This window comes from Podarcis vaucheri (assembly GCF_965113315.1).
Source record: "Podarcis vaucheri genome assembly, chromosome: 7".
Taxonomy (NCBI): Eukaryota; Metazoa; Chordata; class Lepidosauria; order Squamata; family Lacertidae; genus Podarcis; species Podarcis vaucheri.
The window spans coordinates 70,110,455-70,130,489 of record NC_138765.1 but is presented as its reverse complement, the minus strand read 5'-3'; the positions used below and the strand labels follow the sequence as shown (position 1 = coordinate 70,130,489).

General features: G+C 43.7%; 1 protein-coding gene across 3 annotated transcripts in view; it reads left to right on the top strand.

Annotated features, from left to right (window-relative positions):
- The window catches only part of PRDM2 (PR/SET domain 2), a 47,170-nt gene extending 27,745 nt beyond the window's left edge, over positions 1-19,425 (top strand). Inside the window, exons 1-4 of one of the 3 annotated variants that reach the window (XM_082229741.1) lie at positions 4,858-4,919; positions 11,373-11,480; positions 12,954-17,361; positions 18,139-19,425. In XM_082229741.1, coding sequence (XP_082085867.1) covers positions 11,462-11,480; positions 12,954-17,361; positions 18,139-18,151 — 4,440 coding nt within the window. In that variant the 5' untranslated portion in view covers positions 4,858-4,919; positions 11,373-11,461 and the 3' untranslated portion in view covers positions 18,152-19,425. Of the gene's footprint in view, positions 1-4,857; positions 4,920-11,372; positions 11,481-12,953; positions 17,362-18,138 lie in introns of those variants that run through there. The other 2 variants (XM_082229740.1, XM_082229742.1) reach the window with 2 other exon arrangements.
- The last annotated feature ends 610 nt before the right edge of the window (positions 19,426-20,035 follow it).

Below are 20,035 nucleotides of genomic sequence, written 5' to 3'. Positions count from 1 at the left end.
GCACCAGTTCACACGCAGCACAGATGGGGAGAGGCTGTTGCATGAGCTCCTGCTTGTGGGTTTCTCATGGGCATCTGTCTGGCTGGCCACTGTGAGAAAGCTGGGGCAGGTAGATCTTTGGCATGATCCAGCAGCATTCTTTTTATGTTCTTAGTCTTATGTTTGTCTTACATTCCTAGTCAAGAGTGAAACCTGGGTAAGAGAGCTTCCCTCTCTTCTGGCCTGTTGTGGTGTGGGGAGATCAATATCGGGACCATAACTTGAATGATAAAGAACATGCAATTTCTTTTGAGGCATTTCCAACAGAATCCTAATATAAATCTTCCAGTTTCTGCTTGGATTCTCCCAGAACAGCTTGCCATGCTTCTGCATGGGGTATTTTCATGGGTCAAGACAGACAAAGTGATCTACAAGTCTGGGGGTAGTTTGGTAACAAGCTATCCAAGCATACCGCTCTTCCCAGCTGGAACAACTGCTCCATTGTATTCTGGGGTTTTTGAGGAGGGGGGCATGACTTCAAGGAGAGCCTGGAAAATGACAATTATTCTGCTTTTTTGCTAATAGGCATACTAACAGGTGCTGAGGTAAATGTGTCAGACTCTGAATATACTGTAGCTGGGCTCAAAAGATGTTGAAGGGCTTATGTAATCCTCCTGGAATAGTTCCATAAACTTCCCTCCGGGGCCTTGAAAACTTGTACGGCTATTCATACCAGCTTCCACAGTTCACTTTACAAAGTGTGACCAGGATCTGAAAAGCTGGTTAGTATCCTGTGCCAAAGTGGGTTGTGGACTTGTTTCAAGTCTGTATAAAAAAAATTGTTTTTTTCCTCTCCAACCAAAGGCGATTTAAAAGTAGTTTGTGATGTGGGGAAGGGTCTGGAATCCCAGCAGTGCATGCAGACTGTCTAAAATTGCTCTCTAGCTAGGAACAAATGAGACGGTCTTATTCCAAGGCAGTGTATGGGTCGGTCTAGCACAATATTTTATACTCAGTAGATTCTACAGTGACTCTCCAGGGTTTCAGACAAATGCTCTTTCCCAGTCATAGCTGGAGATGTTGGCAGAATTGAATCTGAGTCCTCCTACATGCAGAACAGCTGCTCTGCCATGGATCTGCAGTCTATATTGAATTCAGTATCTTCCAGAACTGAATTTGTTCCTGAAAGTTAACTGGTTTTGGAAGATTGTGTAACCGTCCTAATACAATCTACTAGTGCTGTACATTTAGTTGAACGCATAATAAATTTTTAGCACTATGAAATGAGTTTACTTTCATTTTTATTTATAAAAGTATGCATGTACTGACAAGTCATGTAAAATATTGAGGTGGTGTGCAAGATATTCAGTAAAATGCAAGATCATTAAAGTGTGGCTCGTCAAGAAAGTTTATTACAGTGGTACCTCGGGTTACAAATGCTTCAGGTTACAGACTCTGCTAACCCAGAAGTAGTACCTCGGGTTAAGAACTTTACTTCAGGATGAGAACAGAAATCACGCGGCGGCAGCGGGAGGCCCCATTAGCTAAAGTGGTACCTCAGGTTAAGAACAGTTTCAGGTTAAGAACAGACCTCCGGAACGAATTAAGTTCTTAACCAGAGGTACCACTGTATTAAAATTTGAGTCAATGTGTGTGCTAAAGGAACTGCCAAGACCGCTGCGAATTTCCAAGTTTTCACAGGGAAAGAGAAGGGAGAACTGCTATATTAGATGTCTACCCTGCCCTTGTGTTGCAGTAAACCACAAACTGAAAACAATCACGCAAAATGAATAAAATATCGTATTAATAATTTTGAAAAACCTTTAAAAAGAGAAAGGAACCACATGAACTTTACAAACACCACTAGACTTGCATGACTTAAAACCAGCTTCTCCGCTTCTGCCATCTTGGTTCCTTTACGTAGGAACATGTGTGTTTGTGCATTTCGAAACATTCTCTGTTTCACTTGATGCGGATGAAGAAGGACTCTAAGGCACGTGAGAAGCAAAAGGAGCCCGAGGTTGTGCTGTTCAGGTGCCCTCAGCAGCATATTGTGGGAGCAGTGTGCCCAACAGGCCCCTAAACTGCACCGGATGCCTGAGGATATTCTGTATTCTGCAGCCCCAATGGTGATGATCATTGAATAATCCATTCAAACACACTAGGAATGCTCTCATTACCACCTTTGCATTTTGGCTGTACAAGATTTGCCGAAGCGTGAATTGACTGTAGCAGTATGGTTGAATGTTTCATAAGAGGTTTCCCCCCGCAATCCATTTTTACCATTTCAAGCTGTGATTCCTCGTTTTTTCTTCCTATTCTCTCCCCCCCCCCCAATCATTCATCTTGCCTTAATACTTTCCCACCAAATACCCCAATCTGATTGGCCATCAAAATGTATGGCAACAATTCAACTCTGAGAATAGGAGTTATAGTGTAGCAACTTCATTTTTTTTCCCCTTTTGGGAAAACTAGCAATAACATCTCTCTTATTTTATTGTCCATTAAAAAACAAAACAAAAAGGATTAGTTTCAGTCATGCCTCTTTTTTTATCTTCTGACGGTTCCTTCATTTGTCAGCATCTTTTTTTTCCACTTGCAGTATCCACAAATTAATATGGTCCAGGTGGGTTTGCATTAGTTACGTCCCTGAATCAGGGATGGACTATATAGCTTATGCTATGGGTGTCATAGCGCTCCCCAACCCAAATGCAGTGATCTCTTGTAGATGCCCCTGTGCCTTGGATTCCCACTGTTGTAATACCTAATTTGTTTACTTTGCTAAATTTGCATACACCTTTTCACCTCTTTAAACAAATGGAGTGGGGTTCAAAGCAGCTTGCAGCCAAATAAGAACAAAACAAAGCTATCCTTTAAAAGCAACCCAACGCCCCCTGCCCCACCCCTCCTTGCAGTGAAACATAAGAACCTGAAGCATGCCCAAACAAAACTGTCCTATCCTGCTTCTAGAAATGCCAGCAGGGACGGAACTGAACAGGCAGCCTGTTGGAGGATGTGTCACAGCTCTCTGAGCAGCAACTGAGCAGGTTCCTGCTTCTCAAAAGCCAGCCTGGCCTCTGAATGCAGTGTAACTTGAAACAAAGCCTCTTAAACTGTGCAGAAAGTACTTGCAGGGAGGTTGTGGGAAATGCAGGGAGTGCTCAGCTTGAGTGCTTTGGCTCCTTTGCTTAACCTGTTGCATCTGAAGGCAGCTGTAAGAAAACAACTTCTGGAGGAAGGCTAGGAAAGAGCCCCTGCTCCTTGACATCTTGTTTCCCCTCTTCTAAGAGCATTTTTAAAATATTTCATGCATTACCCACTTGCTGTCCACGAGCCGTTTTGCCACCTCCTGGATTGTTATTGTGAACGAGGCTTCAGACTGTGCATCAAAACCCAATCTGCAACCTCCAAAATTCCACAGAGGTGCATTTGACTGTAACCTCATTCTGACATCCCTGCTCTGGCTGAGTTGTGTCAGCTGCTTACATCCCAGTCACATGCAGTCATCGTGGTTGTAGGATGCTGCAAGTAGGACCAAATGAAGTATGTTCCACCTCTTCACTTACTTTTAAATACCCCTCTGCTGCTTTCCCACTTTTAAAAAAATAATAAGGTGCACTCCAAACGTTTCTCGCATAAACAGCCCACAAACTAAAGCAAGATAAAACTTACACTACTTTTTTTATTTGAAAAAATGGCAACATGTAGCACACACAGTCGATAAAACAAATGGATAAACAGCAATCAGTAAAACAAACAAATCAATGAGGGTAAAGTTAAGTTAAATGTCATTGAAGATGCTCTTCGCCACCCATCTAATATTTTGACACAGGGTCACCTGGAGAATAACTGGGGGCGGGATAGTATTAGAGACCACTCATTGTGTGCAAACTGCTGTTTCTACATCATTAAGCCTTTCAGCAGAAGGAGACCACTATTAATCCTATTTTACAGAGGAGGCAGTTGAAACTATGGGAGCATGCCTTGCTCCAGATTCCATCCAGAGAGACCTGGCTAAGTTTCTATTGCACCCTAGGTCCAGTGGACTGCATCAACTCCAGACAACATAGGAAGTCGCCTTATACTTGGTCACAACACTGGTCCATCTACCTTAGCCTTGTTGACACTGTATGGTGGCAACTCTCCAAACTCTCTTTCAGGCAGGGTTTTCCCCACCTCCACCCCCTCCCTGCCTTACCTGGAGATTGAACCTGGTATGCTCTACATCAGGCTTCCTCAACCTTGGCCCTCCAGATGTTTTTGGCCTACAACTCCCATGATCCCTAGCTAGCAGGACCAGTGGTCAGGGATGATGGGAATTGTAGTCTCAAAACATCTGGAGGGCCAAGGTTGAGGAAGCCTGCTCTACATGGAAAGCTACATCCTTTCCCCATCCTTGTACCCACAGGCTATATTTAAAAAGAGAGAAAGAGCGAAGGCTGTGCACCAGGTCCGGCCAAATCACAGATCACAGACAGCTTTGGGAAGACCTGGGATTTGACCAGATTGGGTTGAGGCAGCCGTGGGTTGGCTCAGGTCCACCCAGAGGGATCTGGGGCTGTTAAAAGAGGGGGCGGTCTGGCAGCAAGGTGGGATGGGGAGCACAAGAGCACAAGGATTTTTATTTAGGGGCTACTCCGAAACATGGGCCCCAAAACGGATCTGCGCAGCTTTAGAGGAAGCCCTCCACCTTTTCTTGTCTCATCCTTTTAACCTCTTGGCTATTTTCTGTTCCTTTCATGTGGTCTTGTTCTTCTCTGTTTCGACAGAGCATAAACCTGTTTGGTTCTACTTTTTTCTGTTTTCATTTTTTTTCTTTCTTTCACTGTTCTCATTCCACTTCCCCTGTGGTTTCATTCCTATATCTTTCTTGTTTAGACCAACTGGAGGATCCAGCCGGCGGTAGCGCAGGCATGTAGGACCCTTCGGTAAACCTGATGGTAAGTGCACTCACTCGTGTGCTTCTATCAGGCTCCTAACAGGCTTTGGGGCGTAGCAGCCACAAAACATCTGGCAGTTGGGAATTGCTATTCCGTGCACAGGAGGCAACAGCATTGCCTTCTGCAGCTACAACACAGAAGTTTTCAGCCATGTCGTAGTAACTGGTGTAGAATGCCAAGGATTCAAAGTTTCATTAGTCATGAGTCCCCTCTTCAAAGAGGGAGGGAAACTGAAAAACTTGAGTGACTTGTTTGGACATAACTTGCTTGTGACTCTCCGTGTTAAGCTGAAAAAAATATTGCCTCTTTCTAGCTCCTCTGGTAAATACACAAAGGGGGTTCTCCGCCCCAACTTTCCTATCTGGTGTCAAGATTGCCAAACTAAGGATGTTGATTTGTCTGCCTGTTGTGTCATTTAAATCTTCATTCCCCACCTTTTCTGTCTTCGCCTGTGACATGTGAGAGACAATTTGGTGCGGTTGTTAGAATGTCTGAACGAAACTGGATAGACCAAGGTACAAATAAATCCACACTCAGCCCTGAAGCTCACTGGGCAAGATTGGGCCAGTCACACTTTCAGCCTAGTCTACTTTGCAGGGCAGTTGCGAGGATAAAATTGGGAGTGGGGGAAGCCATGCCTGCCACCTCGAGCTCCTTGGAGGAAAAATGGGATATAAAAGTAGTAATAAATGAAAACTGCACTTGGAAGTTTGCTGATAAGTCAGGAGTTAAAATGGAATGCCAATAAGTAATTAAAATAAATGCTGCACAGCAAGTAAAAATGGCAGCCACATAGATATGAATGCTACCTGCTCCTAAAACATGCTGGAATAGCAGTTTTTACCTGGTGTTCTGAATGCCAGTGGAGAGGGGGCAAACAAACTTCCAATATAAAGGGAGATTGCCTGGTTGAGAAGACTGTCTTTTTCTTGTTGTTTTACTCAGCTGTAGTTATAACGGGTAGGAAATAAAGTAGGGCCTCTATTGAAAATCTGGCGGGAAACCAGGTAATATTGCCCAGGATGAGATAGTCCTTTAGAGTTTTACTGATTTATTTGTCAGTATTTATACCACCTGTCAATGAGTTCCTCTGGGTGGTTTACAGACTCATTACAAATAGAAAATACAATAAGTAGTGTGAACTCAGTAACCCAACTACATAAACCAGCACACACAAGCTAGGCCAGCATAAATGCAAGCTGCATTAAAATCAATAAAAAACCAATGTCAAACCAACAAGTGAGCTGGGGGGAGTGCAAGAATTTTACAAAGAACCAAGGTAATATAACTAGTATGAACTAAAAGGTCTGGGAGAATAAAGTTAACATAGTTTTTGCCAAAGAGGAGGGTGATAAACATGTAGAAAATACTGCGTGGTTTGGAGAAAGGGTTTTTTCCTCATAATCCTAGGAACCTGAGGTCATCCGATGAAGCAGCTCTTCTGCATGCTGTGATTTTATTAATTACTAGGAGAGGTCTAAATGCAGCTGCTGGAAACTTGCAGTTAGGAGACTCTCAGCATAGCTCACGGTCCATTTTCCACAGTTCTTGGCCCTGTCACACTATTCCAGAAGTTTGTAAACTCCAGCCGCCTTCCTCCAGACTCTCTAAAGGTTGAAGTAGAAATAATCCAAATTCTGTTAAGTGTAAGTTGCCAAAGTGGAGTGCAGAATGTTCTGACTTGTGCAGCTTATTTCTTTTCTTAAAAAAAAAAATACAATATATATTTCAAAAAAATACACTTTCCAAATTAAAATCAAATAACTTTGGACTCCCTCCCCGGTGGTTTCATCAATTTTCCAATTAATGCTGCATAGTGTAATTATTCTATGCCTTAGTTTCTCCACACTGTTTTCAGATATAAATTTTACTGCTGTTCTTATTCTAAAGCTACCTGCCTTTTAACATGTTCACATTTTTTTTAACAATCTGCAAACAATTTCCAATCCTCCTTAAAAAAATTCCCTCATCTTGATCTCCTAATTTTGCTAGTTAAACTTGCCATTTTGGCAAATTCCATCAATCTGACTTGTGCAGTTTCAACGTTTTTATAGTATTGTTGCTTTCAGATCAGATACTTTGGAGAACCTTTTGAGTGCAGTATTTCAGGCTATCAGGGTCCGAAGGGGCATAATCCTAGAGAAATTGGGGGATTTTTTGGCTGGGAGAAAAAGATTTGGCAGGTCTCACATTACTTCTCTGCGAAACACAGAAAAAGCCTGTGCAAACCAGTTTGAAAAGTGATGGAAGTTGCTGAAGCAGTGGACACTGAAAAGCTTTGGACGTTTCCGTTTGCTCCTAGGACTCTGATCCAGTGGATCTAAAATTACATTTGCTCTCAAGTTGTCATCCTGGCTGTTTTTAGTAAGCGGGAGCAGCTGCACGCTGAATCGCCTCTTCCAGGGTAATTCCGTGTTAAGGTCATTCAGGTCTAATTCCAGAGCGAGTGTTTGCAGCTAGGAGTCTCATTAGGAGACTTTTAGGTGAGCCACTTATCTCTGGTATTGTTTCATTTCCAAGCCTATTCATTACTAGAATTTTTACCCAACTGCTCCTCAAAGGAACTCCCAAGTTGCATGTGCCATTTCCCTTCCCACCCTATTATAGCCTTACAACTGTCCTGCGAGATAGGTCTAGCCCAGGGGATGTGGAGAACCAGACATTGTTGGACTCCAGCTCCCATCAGCCTCAGCCAACATGGCCAGTGGGCAGTGTTGATGGATCCAATAACATGAACTCAGCTCCACTTCACATTAGATTTCACTGCAGTGATTTGTTCGTGAGGCTGTTACAGGCAAATCAAATATAGAAAGTTGGGAATGCAGACCAGCAGCAAAGTACGGAGTGCAGAATGAACGGTGATGAAGGAAAGAAAGCAGCTCAGTGATCAGTATTATAAGGCAACTTAAGCATATGAGAGAGCATCTTGGAGGAAGTTCAAGATGGGTTTGTGAGAGTTGCTGAGAAGAGAATCAGACTTCCCATCAGTAAACCGGGAGCAGAGTAGCAATTACGTGGAGTTAGTTGCATGCCCAGTATTAGCCCACATTTGACCTATGAGAAGTATACAGTCAGAAGGGATAGAGATTTTCAAACCTGCTTTTGGTGGCCGAGTCTCCAATTTGTTTGTTTTTTTGTTGGTCATGGGTAGCTAAATAAAATTGTGCCGTGATCCACCAACCCTGCTTTTACCAGGCATGGGGAAAAGGTGAGCTAAGTTCCTTATTTTTCCCTGGACTTGTGTTTCCACATGCCTCCAAAACTCACCACAGCATCTAGGACACAGCCCCCTTTCTTCAGGCCCTGAAGAAGGGCAGAGGCTCACCTGCATGTGACACTGGGCGCATATATATATTTATATGTATATGTGTGTGTGTGTGTGAACACACACACACACACACACACACCAAAGTATTCCATAAATGGGATGTGGGTGGCGACAGAGCCTAGGACTTGCCGATCAGAAGGTTGGCGGTTCGAATCCCCGCGACAGGGTGAGCTCCCATTGCTCAATCCCTGCTCCTGCCAACCTAGCAGTTTGAAAGCACCCCAAAGTGCAAGTAGATAAATAGGTACCGCTCTGACAGGAAGGTAAACGGTGTTTCCATGCACTGCTCTGGTTCACCAGAAGCGGCTTCGTCATGCTGACCACACGACCCGGAAGCAGTACGCCGGCTCCCTCGGCCAATAAAGCAAGATGAGCGCCGCAACACCAGAATTGGCCACAACTGGACCTAATGGTCAGGGGTCCCTTTAACTTTATTCCATAAAAGCAAAAACTGGGGTGATGATTTACCAAGGAAAGGGACCAAAAATAAGTGTCTGTCCCTTACAAACAGAAAGTGTGTATGTTGGTGAAATTTACATCGAGTTCATGCCATTAGCTGTGTTGCATCCTAAATTAGCCTTGAAAAATATGCGGTCTTTTTTTTTTTTTTAAAAAAAAAAAGGTAGGTCAGAATTATAAATGGGCTTATGTCTGCTGCTGATCTTGTTTCAGTTGAACGTGAAAAGATCTATAATAGGAAGGAGCTGAAATTGTAAGGGGGAAATCCCAATATTTTGCATTTCACTTGTGCGCAAAATTGTAAATCCTTACAATAGTTCTGTAAGGTGGGTGATGGTTATTTCCCCCTGTTTTTCCCCATGTTAGACACTACAAACGTCTGTGCATGCTGGGATTCATGAGTAGCCTGCTGTTGTGCTCCACTTATACTATGCTTTTACAGTGTGTTTTTTTCTTTTACGCAGTGTTTTATTGGAGTGAGTGTGTGTGTGTGTGTGTGTGTGTGTGTTAAGCAATATCTCCAGAAATTTGGAAACCAATTTGGTCACCCTAAACATATAATTTATATGGGGTACTTAGCACCATATTTCCTTAAAATTTATAGTAGTAATAGTGCTAGGTGTTGGAGGTGCAACCATCATGGCTGACTTTTTAAACAAGTATTGATGGTACCCACAGACCAAAGATTTTGGGGGACATTTGTTAAGTTAACCTATTGATTCTTAATTTCATCTCATGCTGTGCCCTAGTTATTTTGTTAAGTGATAATAATAGAGAAAGATAACCCAAGTAGTAGCAAAGCAGTGTGCAGCTCATTAACTGTACTGTAGTTGCAATTGACTGTGAAGAATGTGGGTCTTCAGAGCTCTGAGTAAAATACAGTAAGAGGTGACAAAATTTTGGAAACTGGCAGAAAAGTCAAGGAGGTACCTCGGGTTACATACGCTTCAGGTTACATACACTTCAGCTTACAGACTCCACTAACCCAGAAATAGTACCTCAGGTTAAGAACTTTGCCTCAGGATAAGAACAGAAATCGTGCTCCGGCAGCGTGGCAGCAGCAGGAGGCCCCATTAGCTAAAGTGGTGCTTCAGGTTAAGAACAGTTTCAGGTTAAGAACGGACCTCTGGAACGAATTAAGTACTTAACCCGAGGTACCACTGTATATGTGTTTAAGAGAAGGTGACTAGATAACAATTAGTTAAATTATATAAACTCACTGGCTTTCTTTTATAGTTGTGAAGAAAAGATTTAATTTAGAGAGATTTGGGGAGGTTTCTGTGCTGAGAAGAAGTGCATTATTGGAATAAGATAGTATTCTTAAATGTGGTACTAGTGGAACAATTTCTCTTGCTGCAGCAAAAACAATAAATAATGTTTTGGCACCTTAGATAATAACAAATCTATTAAAAACAGAGCTTTTTGTGACGGTACTCATTGGTACAGAGTAACAACACCTCTTTCTTATCCCCATTAGCAGCCATTTTGTGCTGGCACAGTCAGTGCTTTTATTGAGATGAGTATCAGCACCACATTTTTACCCCCAAAAAAGAAGAACCACAAACTGAATGCAGCATAATAAATTTTGTGGACAGCAGGCCACTTCATCAGGTGCATGATCAAGCATCTGCTGACATGTATGACACGAAAGCTTATGCCGTAATAGATGTGTTAGTCTTTAAGACTCCCTCTTGTGATTCTGGTAGAATCACTTTCTTGTTCATTTCTGTATGCATGGATACAGTATTTCTAACGTACTTGATATTGATTTCAGAATTAAAAGTAACCAATATTGAAATTAAAAGAATGTTTAAAAAGAGAGGAACATGCAATGGTCTGAAGATCGAAATGCTTTTACTACATTTGAATGTACTTTCTGTAAACACCAACTTCATTGGGATACCTGTTTGGATGGCATACATAACCAAGATGGATGTATTTATTGTATTTTAAGTTTTAAATGCTTTACAGTATTATTCATTTTCCATATATGTACAACACATAATTTTATTCATTTCAGTCAGTCCAATAAGAATGCCTATGTTCACAAAAAATGCATAAAAATTCAATTATGTGTTTTCTACACAAACCTATGATTTCCCATCCTCTCCATATTTCTTTTATAATAAGCCTCTTACTTTAATTTATCATTATTATGTTGTAAAAATTCTCTTTTCTATTTTGATTTCATTTTCTTTCATATACATGATCTACAGAAATCATTCAAAGGCAACTACTGTGCTTAGATTACAACTACTTTTCAAATAAATTATTCCATTCTAAAATGAACTCTTATCCGGGCTTGTCTCTGATTTATTTATTTTTTTGAAAGAGAGGCTAATTCCACGTATTCTGTCAGTTTGAGTAACCATTCAGCTCTGGAAGGAAGTTTGTCATTTTTCCAATATGGAAAGATGGATGTATTTATTGTATTGTGAATTTGAGCTGATGGTTTTGTGCTGTGGTGGTTTTGGTTTGCCCCCCCCCCTTCTTCTCCTGTGCTTTTGTTTTTCTTTATGAAATGTGCAGTGAAAAGAGAGAGAGAGAGATAAACACTGCCTCTCAATTGTTTTTGGAGATGTTGCCTTTAAAAGAAGTCAAAGCAATGAAAACAAATTATCACGTCTTTTTTTCTTTTCTTCTCCACCCTCCTTTTTTTTTTTAAGGGAAGAAAAAATCCCAAGAGGCTAAAAACAAAGGAAAGAAAGCAGCCGATAAAAAGCAGAAAACTGTTTTGGATTTAACTTCTGCCGACATGAAGGAGCCTAAGGAAGGTAAGAGTGTGTCTGTATGTGTGCACATAAAAATGAGAGAGGGTGCTTCCAGATTATCTGTTTATTGAGCATTCATTCCAATTTGCTTGTAGGGAGGTTAGATAACTGTTGCATCAAAGCCACGTATTATTCCACACTTTCCAGGTCATTTTTCCTCAAAAAGTCCAACGTTTAGGGGAAGTGGGGTTTGTTGCACAAGAGTTCCAAAGCAACTTTAATGATGCAGCCTGAATTTGCTGGTATTGAATCCCACCGAAAAATACCGAAAGCCTGGAAGTGCCCAGAGTTAATTTCAGTCCCTCCTTCTAATAGCAATCCTCTTGTGATTGCCGCTAAGATTGTAGCCAAGTGGGGCCATTTAGAATCAGTAAAGGTAAAGGACCCCTGGACAGTTAAGTCCAGTCAAAGGCGATTATGGGGTTGTGGCGCTCATCTCGCTTTCAGCCATGGGAGCCAGCGTTTGTCCACAGACAGCTTTCTGGCTATTGTGGTCAGCATGACTAAACCGCTTTTGGTGCAACGGAAAACTGTGATGGAAACCAGAGCGCATGGAAACGGCGTATACCTTCCCGCCACAGCGGTACCTATTTACTATATTTACTTGCACTGGTGTGCTTTCGAACTGCTAGGTTGGCAGGAGCTGGGACAGAGCAACAGGAGCTCACCCCATCGCACGGATTCGAACTGCCAACCTTCTGATCAGCAAGCCCAAGCGCCACAGAAAACAAAAATCTCTGAAATTCTAAAGGGGCAGGAGCAAAACAGCTCAATAAGGACTGAGCCTACTCGGTAAACACTTCATGGCTGATAAAATCTAGCAGTAGCAGATTGGCTGGATTGATCCAGGGAGTCATTAGTGCCTTGTTACAGGAGGGAGTTATGCCTGTTTCCCTGAAAGAGATGGTGGTAAGCCCCTCCCCCAAGGACACATTAAACAGAAAGAACCTAAAGGAGCAACTTCCCCAGTATCAACCATCTTTGGGCCTACAATCAGCAGGGGAGACCCTTTTGATTGTTCCACCTCTGGCTGCTGCCCATGGCGGGGCCTTCTCATTGGGGTTCCCCATTGGTGGAGTGCCCTCCCTGTTGAGGTGTGTCTGTCTCCCTTGTTACTGACTTTCAGGGGAAATCTGAAAACACATTGGGTGCATAATTCTTTTAAAAAAATTATTATTGATATTATTATTATTATTTTATTTATTTATTTAGTGTTGTTTTAAAGTTTGATGTTTGCCGCACTCAGCTCCGTTGGGAGAAGGGGACATGATAGAAACGTGATAAATAATAGTAATAGTAATAGTAATAGAAGTGAGTGTGGCACCTGGGCTGAAAAAAAATTCCCTGCCCGTTTTATAGGATGGAACCTATTTTAAAGCCAGACTTGAAAGTCAAAGGAGAAAATAAATGGAAAATGCATTTGGAAAGGTTCTATACATTTTAATTCCTCCTCCCCAATTTTTTTTTCTTTTCTAGGCCATAAACAGGAGGATGAAACTCCCTCTGTTTCAGCAGTGCTGTCCCTGGAGCAGACAGCTGTGATCCAGGAGATGGTAAATCAAGACACACTTCCAAACTTGGTTATCCCCAGTCCGGTCAGTGGACCCCATCCAGTGCCTGAAGACAAACCGGAAGCAGTAACATGTGGCTCGAATGTTTTAGAGGAGGAGCCAGAAGAGGATGGGGAGGACCCTGAGGAGGATACAGGGGAGGAGGAAGAAGAGGAGGAGGACGAAGAGGATGAACCTGAGGAGGAAGAGGAAGATGTCAGCTTCCCTAAAGGAAGTCCTGACATGGAACCCATGCCCATATGTGAAGACAAGCTGGAATCTGTGGAAGAGCAGAGCAGCATATCTGAAGACTCGCCAGAAAGCTCCCCCAAGAAAAAGGCTGTGGCAAAATTCCCCAAAGCGAGAGATGAATCTAATGGGAATATCCACGGTACGTTCATGTTTCCATGTCAGCATTGTGAAAGGAAATTTACCACAAAGCAGGGTCTCGAACGCCACATGCATATCCACATCTCGGCAATCAGTCACGCTTTCAAATGCCGCTATTGCGGCAAAGCTTTTGGCACCCAGATTAACCGGCGGAGGCACGAGCGGCGCCATGAGGCCGGACCGAAAAGGAAGCCCTTCCCAGTGCTGGCTTCAGCCCAGCTGCCGGAAGGCAGCGCCAAGAACCAAACAATTCCTGAAGATGGTATTAAAGACGAAACGAACAGCAGGCAGGACTTAGTAGCTGCGGAGACTGAGAAAGTTTCTCTCGAAATGCCAAATCCTGTTCTCTTTGAAGAGAGCAAGGGACCCAAAGAACTGCACCCATGCAAATATTGCAGGAAGGTTTTTGGCACCCACACCAATATGCGAAGGCACCAGCGAAGGGTCCATGAGCGCCATCTCATCCCCAAAGGTGTCAGGAGAAAACCTGAGGAGCCCCAGTTTCCAGCAGAGAAAACCCAGCAGTCCTCAAATGTGTACATAGCAAGCACAGACCTCGAAGAGGAGGGAGAAGCAGATGATGTGTACATTATGGATGTTTCCAGCAATATATCTGAAAATCTCAATTATTACATTGATGGTAAGATTCAGTCCAACAGTAGCACAAGCAATTGTGAAGTGATAGAGGTGGAATCCAGCTCGACAGAACTGTATGGAATAAACTGTTTACTTAGTCCAGTGACGGTGGAAATATCCCCAAGTGTAAAGGCTACATCTGTGCACCTAACTGACGTACCGAAAGAGTCAGCAGTCAGTGGAAGCACCGAACCCAAAAAGAGGAGGACCACAAGTCCTCCTCTTCTGCCTAAGATAAAAACCGAAATGGATCCAGAACCAATCACATCATTGTGTTCCTTGACTATTCCTCTTACTATATCAGCAGCCGATAACTTGCCTTTCCCCAAAGAGAAAAATATTTATTTATCATCAAAGCTGAAACAGCTTCTCCAGACACAGGATGGGAGTAAGGTAGCACCGTCTCCCCCATCATCATCATCGTCGTCGTCCTCAACCGAAATCCCCAAACTGGGACTCACAGCTACATCTTCGCCTCTTCTGCCCGCCGCCTCCAGCAGGTTCAAACGAAGGACCAGTTCCCCTCCCAGTTCACCGCAACACAGCCCAGCTCTACGAGACTTTGGCAAAGCAGGGGAGGCGAAACCTGTTTGGAATGACGCGACTCTGGGCTCAAAGATTGCCAAGCTAGAGAGTCATAGCAATTCTCCTGTATGGAGTTTGTCTGGGAGAGAAGAAAAAGAGACAATGAGCCCTCGTTGCTTGGAAGAGTATAAAGTATCAAAGGACTGGACGCCAAGTCCTCCATTTGGCAATGTGTGCAACCAGCAACCTTTGGACTTATCCAGTAGCATGAAGCAAAGGTCCAACTGCAAGAACAGGACTCAGGCTCCCTGGGAATCAGTGTTAGATCTCAGTGTCCATAAAAAGGCATGCAGTGACTCTGAAGCCAAGGAGAGTAACTCGGCGCCACCAGCATGTAGTGGTGTCAAGAAGAAGCCAACCACATCCATGCTGCAGAAAGTGCTTCTGAATGAATATAACGGGACTGATTCGTCGTCTGAAAACCCTGCAGCTGAAACGAACCCAAGCCTGGGTGCCTGCAAAACAGAAGAGCATCCAGAGCCAGAGTCCAGGGCTAGCCTCCCTGTTCCAGTGGTCGAGTCAGGTTCCCTGTGCCCTTCTGCTGAGACACCTTTACTGCCATCATCTACTGCATCTTCAAGTCAGGTGCCGCCTCTCCTGACTCCAACAAACTCTCCTTCCCCTCCACCTTGCCCTCCTATGTTAAAGGTTCCCACTCCACCACCACCTCTCCTGCCTACTGTTCCCTCTCCACTACCAGAGGAGCCCACAAGCATCACTCCAAGTTCATGTCCTTCTCCCTTATCAAATACCACTGCTCAGTCCCCTCTTCCAATCCTTTCCCCTACGGTCTCAACGTCTCCTGTTCCTTCAGTAGGACCTCTTAGTTGTCCTTCCCCTGGACCTCCCAACCTCTCTTCCTCCTCGTCGTCCTTTTCTTCCTCCTCTTCTTCGCCACTGTCATCCTCATCTCCTTCTCCACCTCCACTCTCCGTAGTCTCTTCTGTCCTTTCCCCTGGCGATAACCTAGAAAACTCAGTCCCTATTATCTCTTTTAAGCAAGAAGAGGTGGAGAGTGAGTGTCAAAAGCCAAGGGAAGACCCACACAGTTCCAGCGAAGCTAATACCATCCAGGAGACGTTTAATAAGAGCTTTGTGTGCAATGTTTGTGAGTCCCCCTTTCTTTCCATTAAAGATCTCACCAAACATTCATCGGTTCATGCTGAAGAATGGCCCTTCAAATGTGAGTTCTGTGTCCAACTCTTCCGGGAGAAAACGGATTTGTCAGAACACCGCTTCTTGCTCCATGGCGTTGAGAACATCTTTGTGTGCTCCGTCTGCAAGAAAGAATTTGCTTTTCTATGCAATTTGCAGCAGCACCAGCGGGACCTCCACCCGGACAAAGAGTGCACACACCACGAGTTTGAAAGCGGGACTCTCCGGCCGCAGAATTTCACAGATCCCAGTAAGGCTAAGACTGAACACATACAGCTCCTGCCTGAAGACTCCACCGAACCTTCTAAGGAGGAAGAAGAAGAGGAAGACCTGAATGACTCCTCTGAAGAGCTTTATACAACTATCAAAATAATGGCTTCTGGAGTCAAGTCAAAAGATCCAGATGTCCGCATGGGCCTCAATCAGCACTACCCAAGTTTTAAGCCCCCTCCATTCCAGTATCACCACCGCAATCCTAACGGGATTGGAGCCACTGCCACAAATTTCACAACCCACAATATCCCACAGACCTTCACCACTGCCATTCGCTGCACAAAGTGTGGGAAGAGTGTAGACAACATGCCTGAATTGCACAAGCACATCTTGGCTTGTGCTTCCGCCAGCGACAAAAAACGGTATACACCGAAGAAGAACCCCGTGCCGTTAAAACAGACCGTTCGCCCTAAAAATGGTGTCATCCTCCCCAGCCCCACAAACAACGCATTCAGGCGCGTGGGCCAGCCTAAGAGGCTCAACTTTAGCGTCGAGGTGGGCCGGATGTCCTCTAACAAGCTCAAAATCAGTGCATTAAAGAAGAAAAACCAGCTTGTCCAGAAAGCCATTTTGCAAAAGAAGAAATCTCAGCAGAAGGCAGAGTTGAGGAACAGCACAGCGGAGCCCAGCACTCACATCTGCCCTTATTGCAACCGGGAATTCACCTACATTGGGAGTCTGAACAAGCATGCTTCCTACAGCTGTCCCAAAAAGCCTATTTCCCCTTCCTCTAAGAAGAACTCTAAAAAGAAAAGTGGGGCATCCTCTTCCAGTGGTGATAAAGCTAGCAATCGGCGGCGGACAGCAGACGCCGAGATCAAAATGCAAAGCACGCAGGCTCACCTAGGCAAGACGCGAGCCCGGAGCTCTGGGCCCCTGCCCTTGCAGCTGCCATCTGCGTCCTTCAAACTGAAACAAAACATCAAATTTGTGCCACCCGTTAAATCCAAAAAGCCGAGCAGCTTGTCAGCAGGAAGGAACGCCAGCCCCGTAAGGATGTCCAAGATGATTCCAGGAGAGGGCAAGAAAGTGAAAGGGGTGGCCAAGAGCAGCTCCCCCGGGCTCTCGAGCAAAGCGTCCCGCAAGTTGCATGTCAGGATACAGAGGAGCAAAGTGGCCTTGGCCAGCAAGTCAGCTGTGGCAAACAAGAAAAAAGCGGACAGATTCAGCATGAAGTCGAGAGAGAGGGTTGGCGGCCCTGTCACCCGGAGCGTGCAGCAGGCAAGCAGCTCCGATGCCCCAGAGAGCAGCAAGAGGGAAGAAACCAGCACACGGCAAGAGCTGAAAGATTTCAGGTGAGTTTCTCTGCTGTGGCGGATCTTGCTGTTGTCAAGCACACTTGAGATGGCATAAACCCTGCTGAATCCAGTGGTGCTTTAATAAATGCTCTAGATTGCACTATGAAGCAGTCCCTTCGGGCTTTAAAACAGCGTTGGAGACCTCTAGCCCTCTGGCTGTTGTTGGGTTCCAGTTCCCATCAGCTCCAGCCAGCGGGGCCAGGGATTATGGGAGTTGTAGTCTCTAGCAACAGATGAGCTTGGTAGTACTGCAACGTGCTTCACATGGAGCTGGTGCTTTGAAATGCTTTTGGGGAAACTGGCTTGTTATGGGACAAAGAATCATAGAATTGTAGAGTTGGAAAGGGACCCTGAGGATCATCTAGTTTAACCCCCTGCAAACTATGCTGCTGTCCCAAACAAGGATCAAACTTGTAACCTTGGTGTTATCAGCACTACCAGCTGGTTAGAGCGTGGTGTTCTAACTAACACTAACCCCAAACTCTGCCCCGCCACAGAATTCAGCCAAGAGATTACCCAAGATCTTTATCCAGCAGACTGAGAAATAAGAACACACTTTCAACAAGTTAACCACACAAATCTGCTTTCCTACATGACTTTTTAAAGTAGTTTCCAGTGATCCTATTTCTCTCCTTCCATCGCTACCACCTATGTGGGTTTTCTTAACTGTCACATTTCAGATCTAGCTAGTTAAAATATATCTATATATATATCCTTCCTCTCCTGTTCCATTTTGTTAATCTTCCTTTCTCCCCACTGTTTCTTGCCACATAGGAACCTCCTGTGACACAATGAAACAGACAACCACAAAGAATCTCTGAATTGTAAATGAAATTTCCTTACCGAAGAGCTTGAGCGGTTGCATGCTCATCTTAAGAGAGGGACGACTGTGGAGGCCCCAATTCTCCAAGCTTGAAAGGTCCAACCTGAGACAACTTTGACCCCCAAAGGGTAGACGATTGGCTTGCCCGCGTGCTCACACCGGGGTTGAGAATCGGTATGCGCCAACCAGGCTCAAGGAATTATCAGCTGCGAGGAAAGCAGTAGGGTGCATGGTTCTTCCTTGTCCCCCCAGCTTCGGTTTCATTTCAAAAAAGGACATGGATCAAACTGAACTGGAGTCAGTCCTGCCGCAGAGTCCATAGCTCATGCTTCTACTTCGCTTTTTATCCGATGGAAAAGCATGGAAAAATAAAGGTCGATAATAAGAGATGGTGCCACCAAAACTTATGCAAAGCCAGGTCCTCACCAGAAGCTCCCCATATATTCAGGGATGACAAAACGTTAACTGCACTCGAAATCCTTTTTGCTTGCACGTCGAGTATCTCAAAGCCTTTGTTTTATATCAGCCAGGATGAAAAAACTTAACGGGGAGAAGGGAGACGCCTTTCCCCTCTTTCTTGGCACCTTCACTCACTTCCCAAGACTTTTCTTTTGTTTCTTAATGGGTGGGCACAGGTTTGGACGTTGATGTTGCTTTCACCAGTCTTCTTTATACATGGGAAGAGGAAAGGAGAGGTATCTCTAGAAGGGGCGGAAGGAAGGTTTTGCCTGTCAAGCCCTACTGGCATCCATACCTGAAATCTCGTCCAATGTGGAAGTCACCCAGTTTTATCGTGAATGACTTGTTCGCCATACAAAACTGTATAGCACAACTAAATACACAATTGGCTGACTTATCTGTATCTAATAACAAGAGCTACAAATTTTTCCTAGTTGTAAATCAAGATTATTATTATTAATTTCCTGGAAATATAGTTTTGTTTTTGTTTTTTTCACAACTGGGGGGAGGGGAGCAGTTAGCTTTGTTTGTGCACCCCGTTTGTTTGTTTTTTTTAAAAAAAAATCTTACTTGTTCTTGACTTCAAAAGTAATCTACCTCTTAAAATTTGTAGTTTTAATATTGTTTGGTGAAGTTGTGCCACTTTAACGCTTTCTCTTTCACTATCATTCCCTTTTTCTGTTGTTACATTTTTTTTCCATTTTATGGGGACTTCTGCATCAAACTATTGTATAAAGAATTTGTAGCAAGTTTGGGAAAAAATAAAATATTTAAAATTATTTAAATTCTTTTTTGGACACTTCAGCTGTATTTTATGTGATTTATATTTTACATTAATTTTGTTGCAGAGGGAGGAAAGGGTGTTGTTAATCTGGAGACTGTCCCTGTATTAAAGTTTGCTGTTCTGTAGGGTTTTTTCCCACTTTTTTTTTTTGCTTTTTTTTTTTTTTTTTTTGAAGAGAGATATAAAGGCTATTCTAATGAAAACATTAAAATTTCCAATTTGCCATACAAGAAAAGGGAGGTTGTCATTGCTTTTAAACATGGCATCTTTGGAGATATTTAAATTACAGAAGATAGGTAAAGTGTGTGTGTTGAGAGAGAGAGAACTTTCCAAATGAAATTGAAATCTGTTGCTGTAGCTCTTCCATATGTTGGTGGAGTATGCTTTCTTACTAATCCTTCACCATAAGGTCCCGGGATGGGTTGCAATGATATAATTTGTATTAATTTGCAAACAATTTAATTCCAGCGTACCTTAGGGACTGCCTCAACCCTTCTATCCCGAGTTGATGAGTGAAATCATCTGCAGAAGTGCTTCTGCCTGTTCCCCGAGTTGTTGAGGCTGATTTGACAACAAGAAACCAAGCTTTTAGTATCATTAGCCCA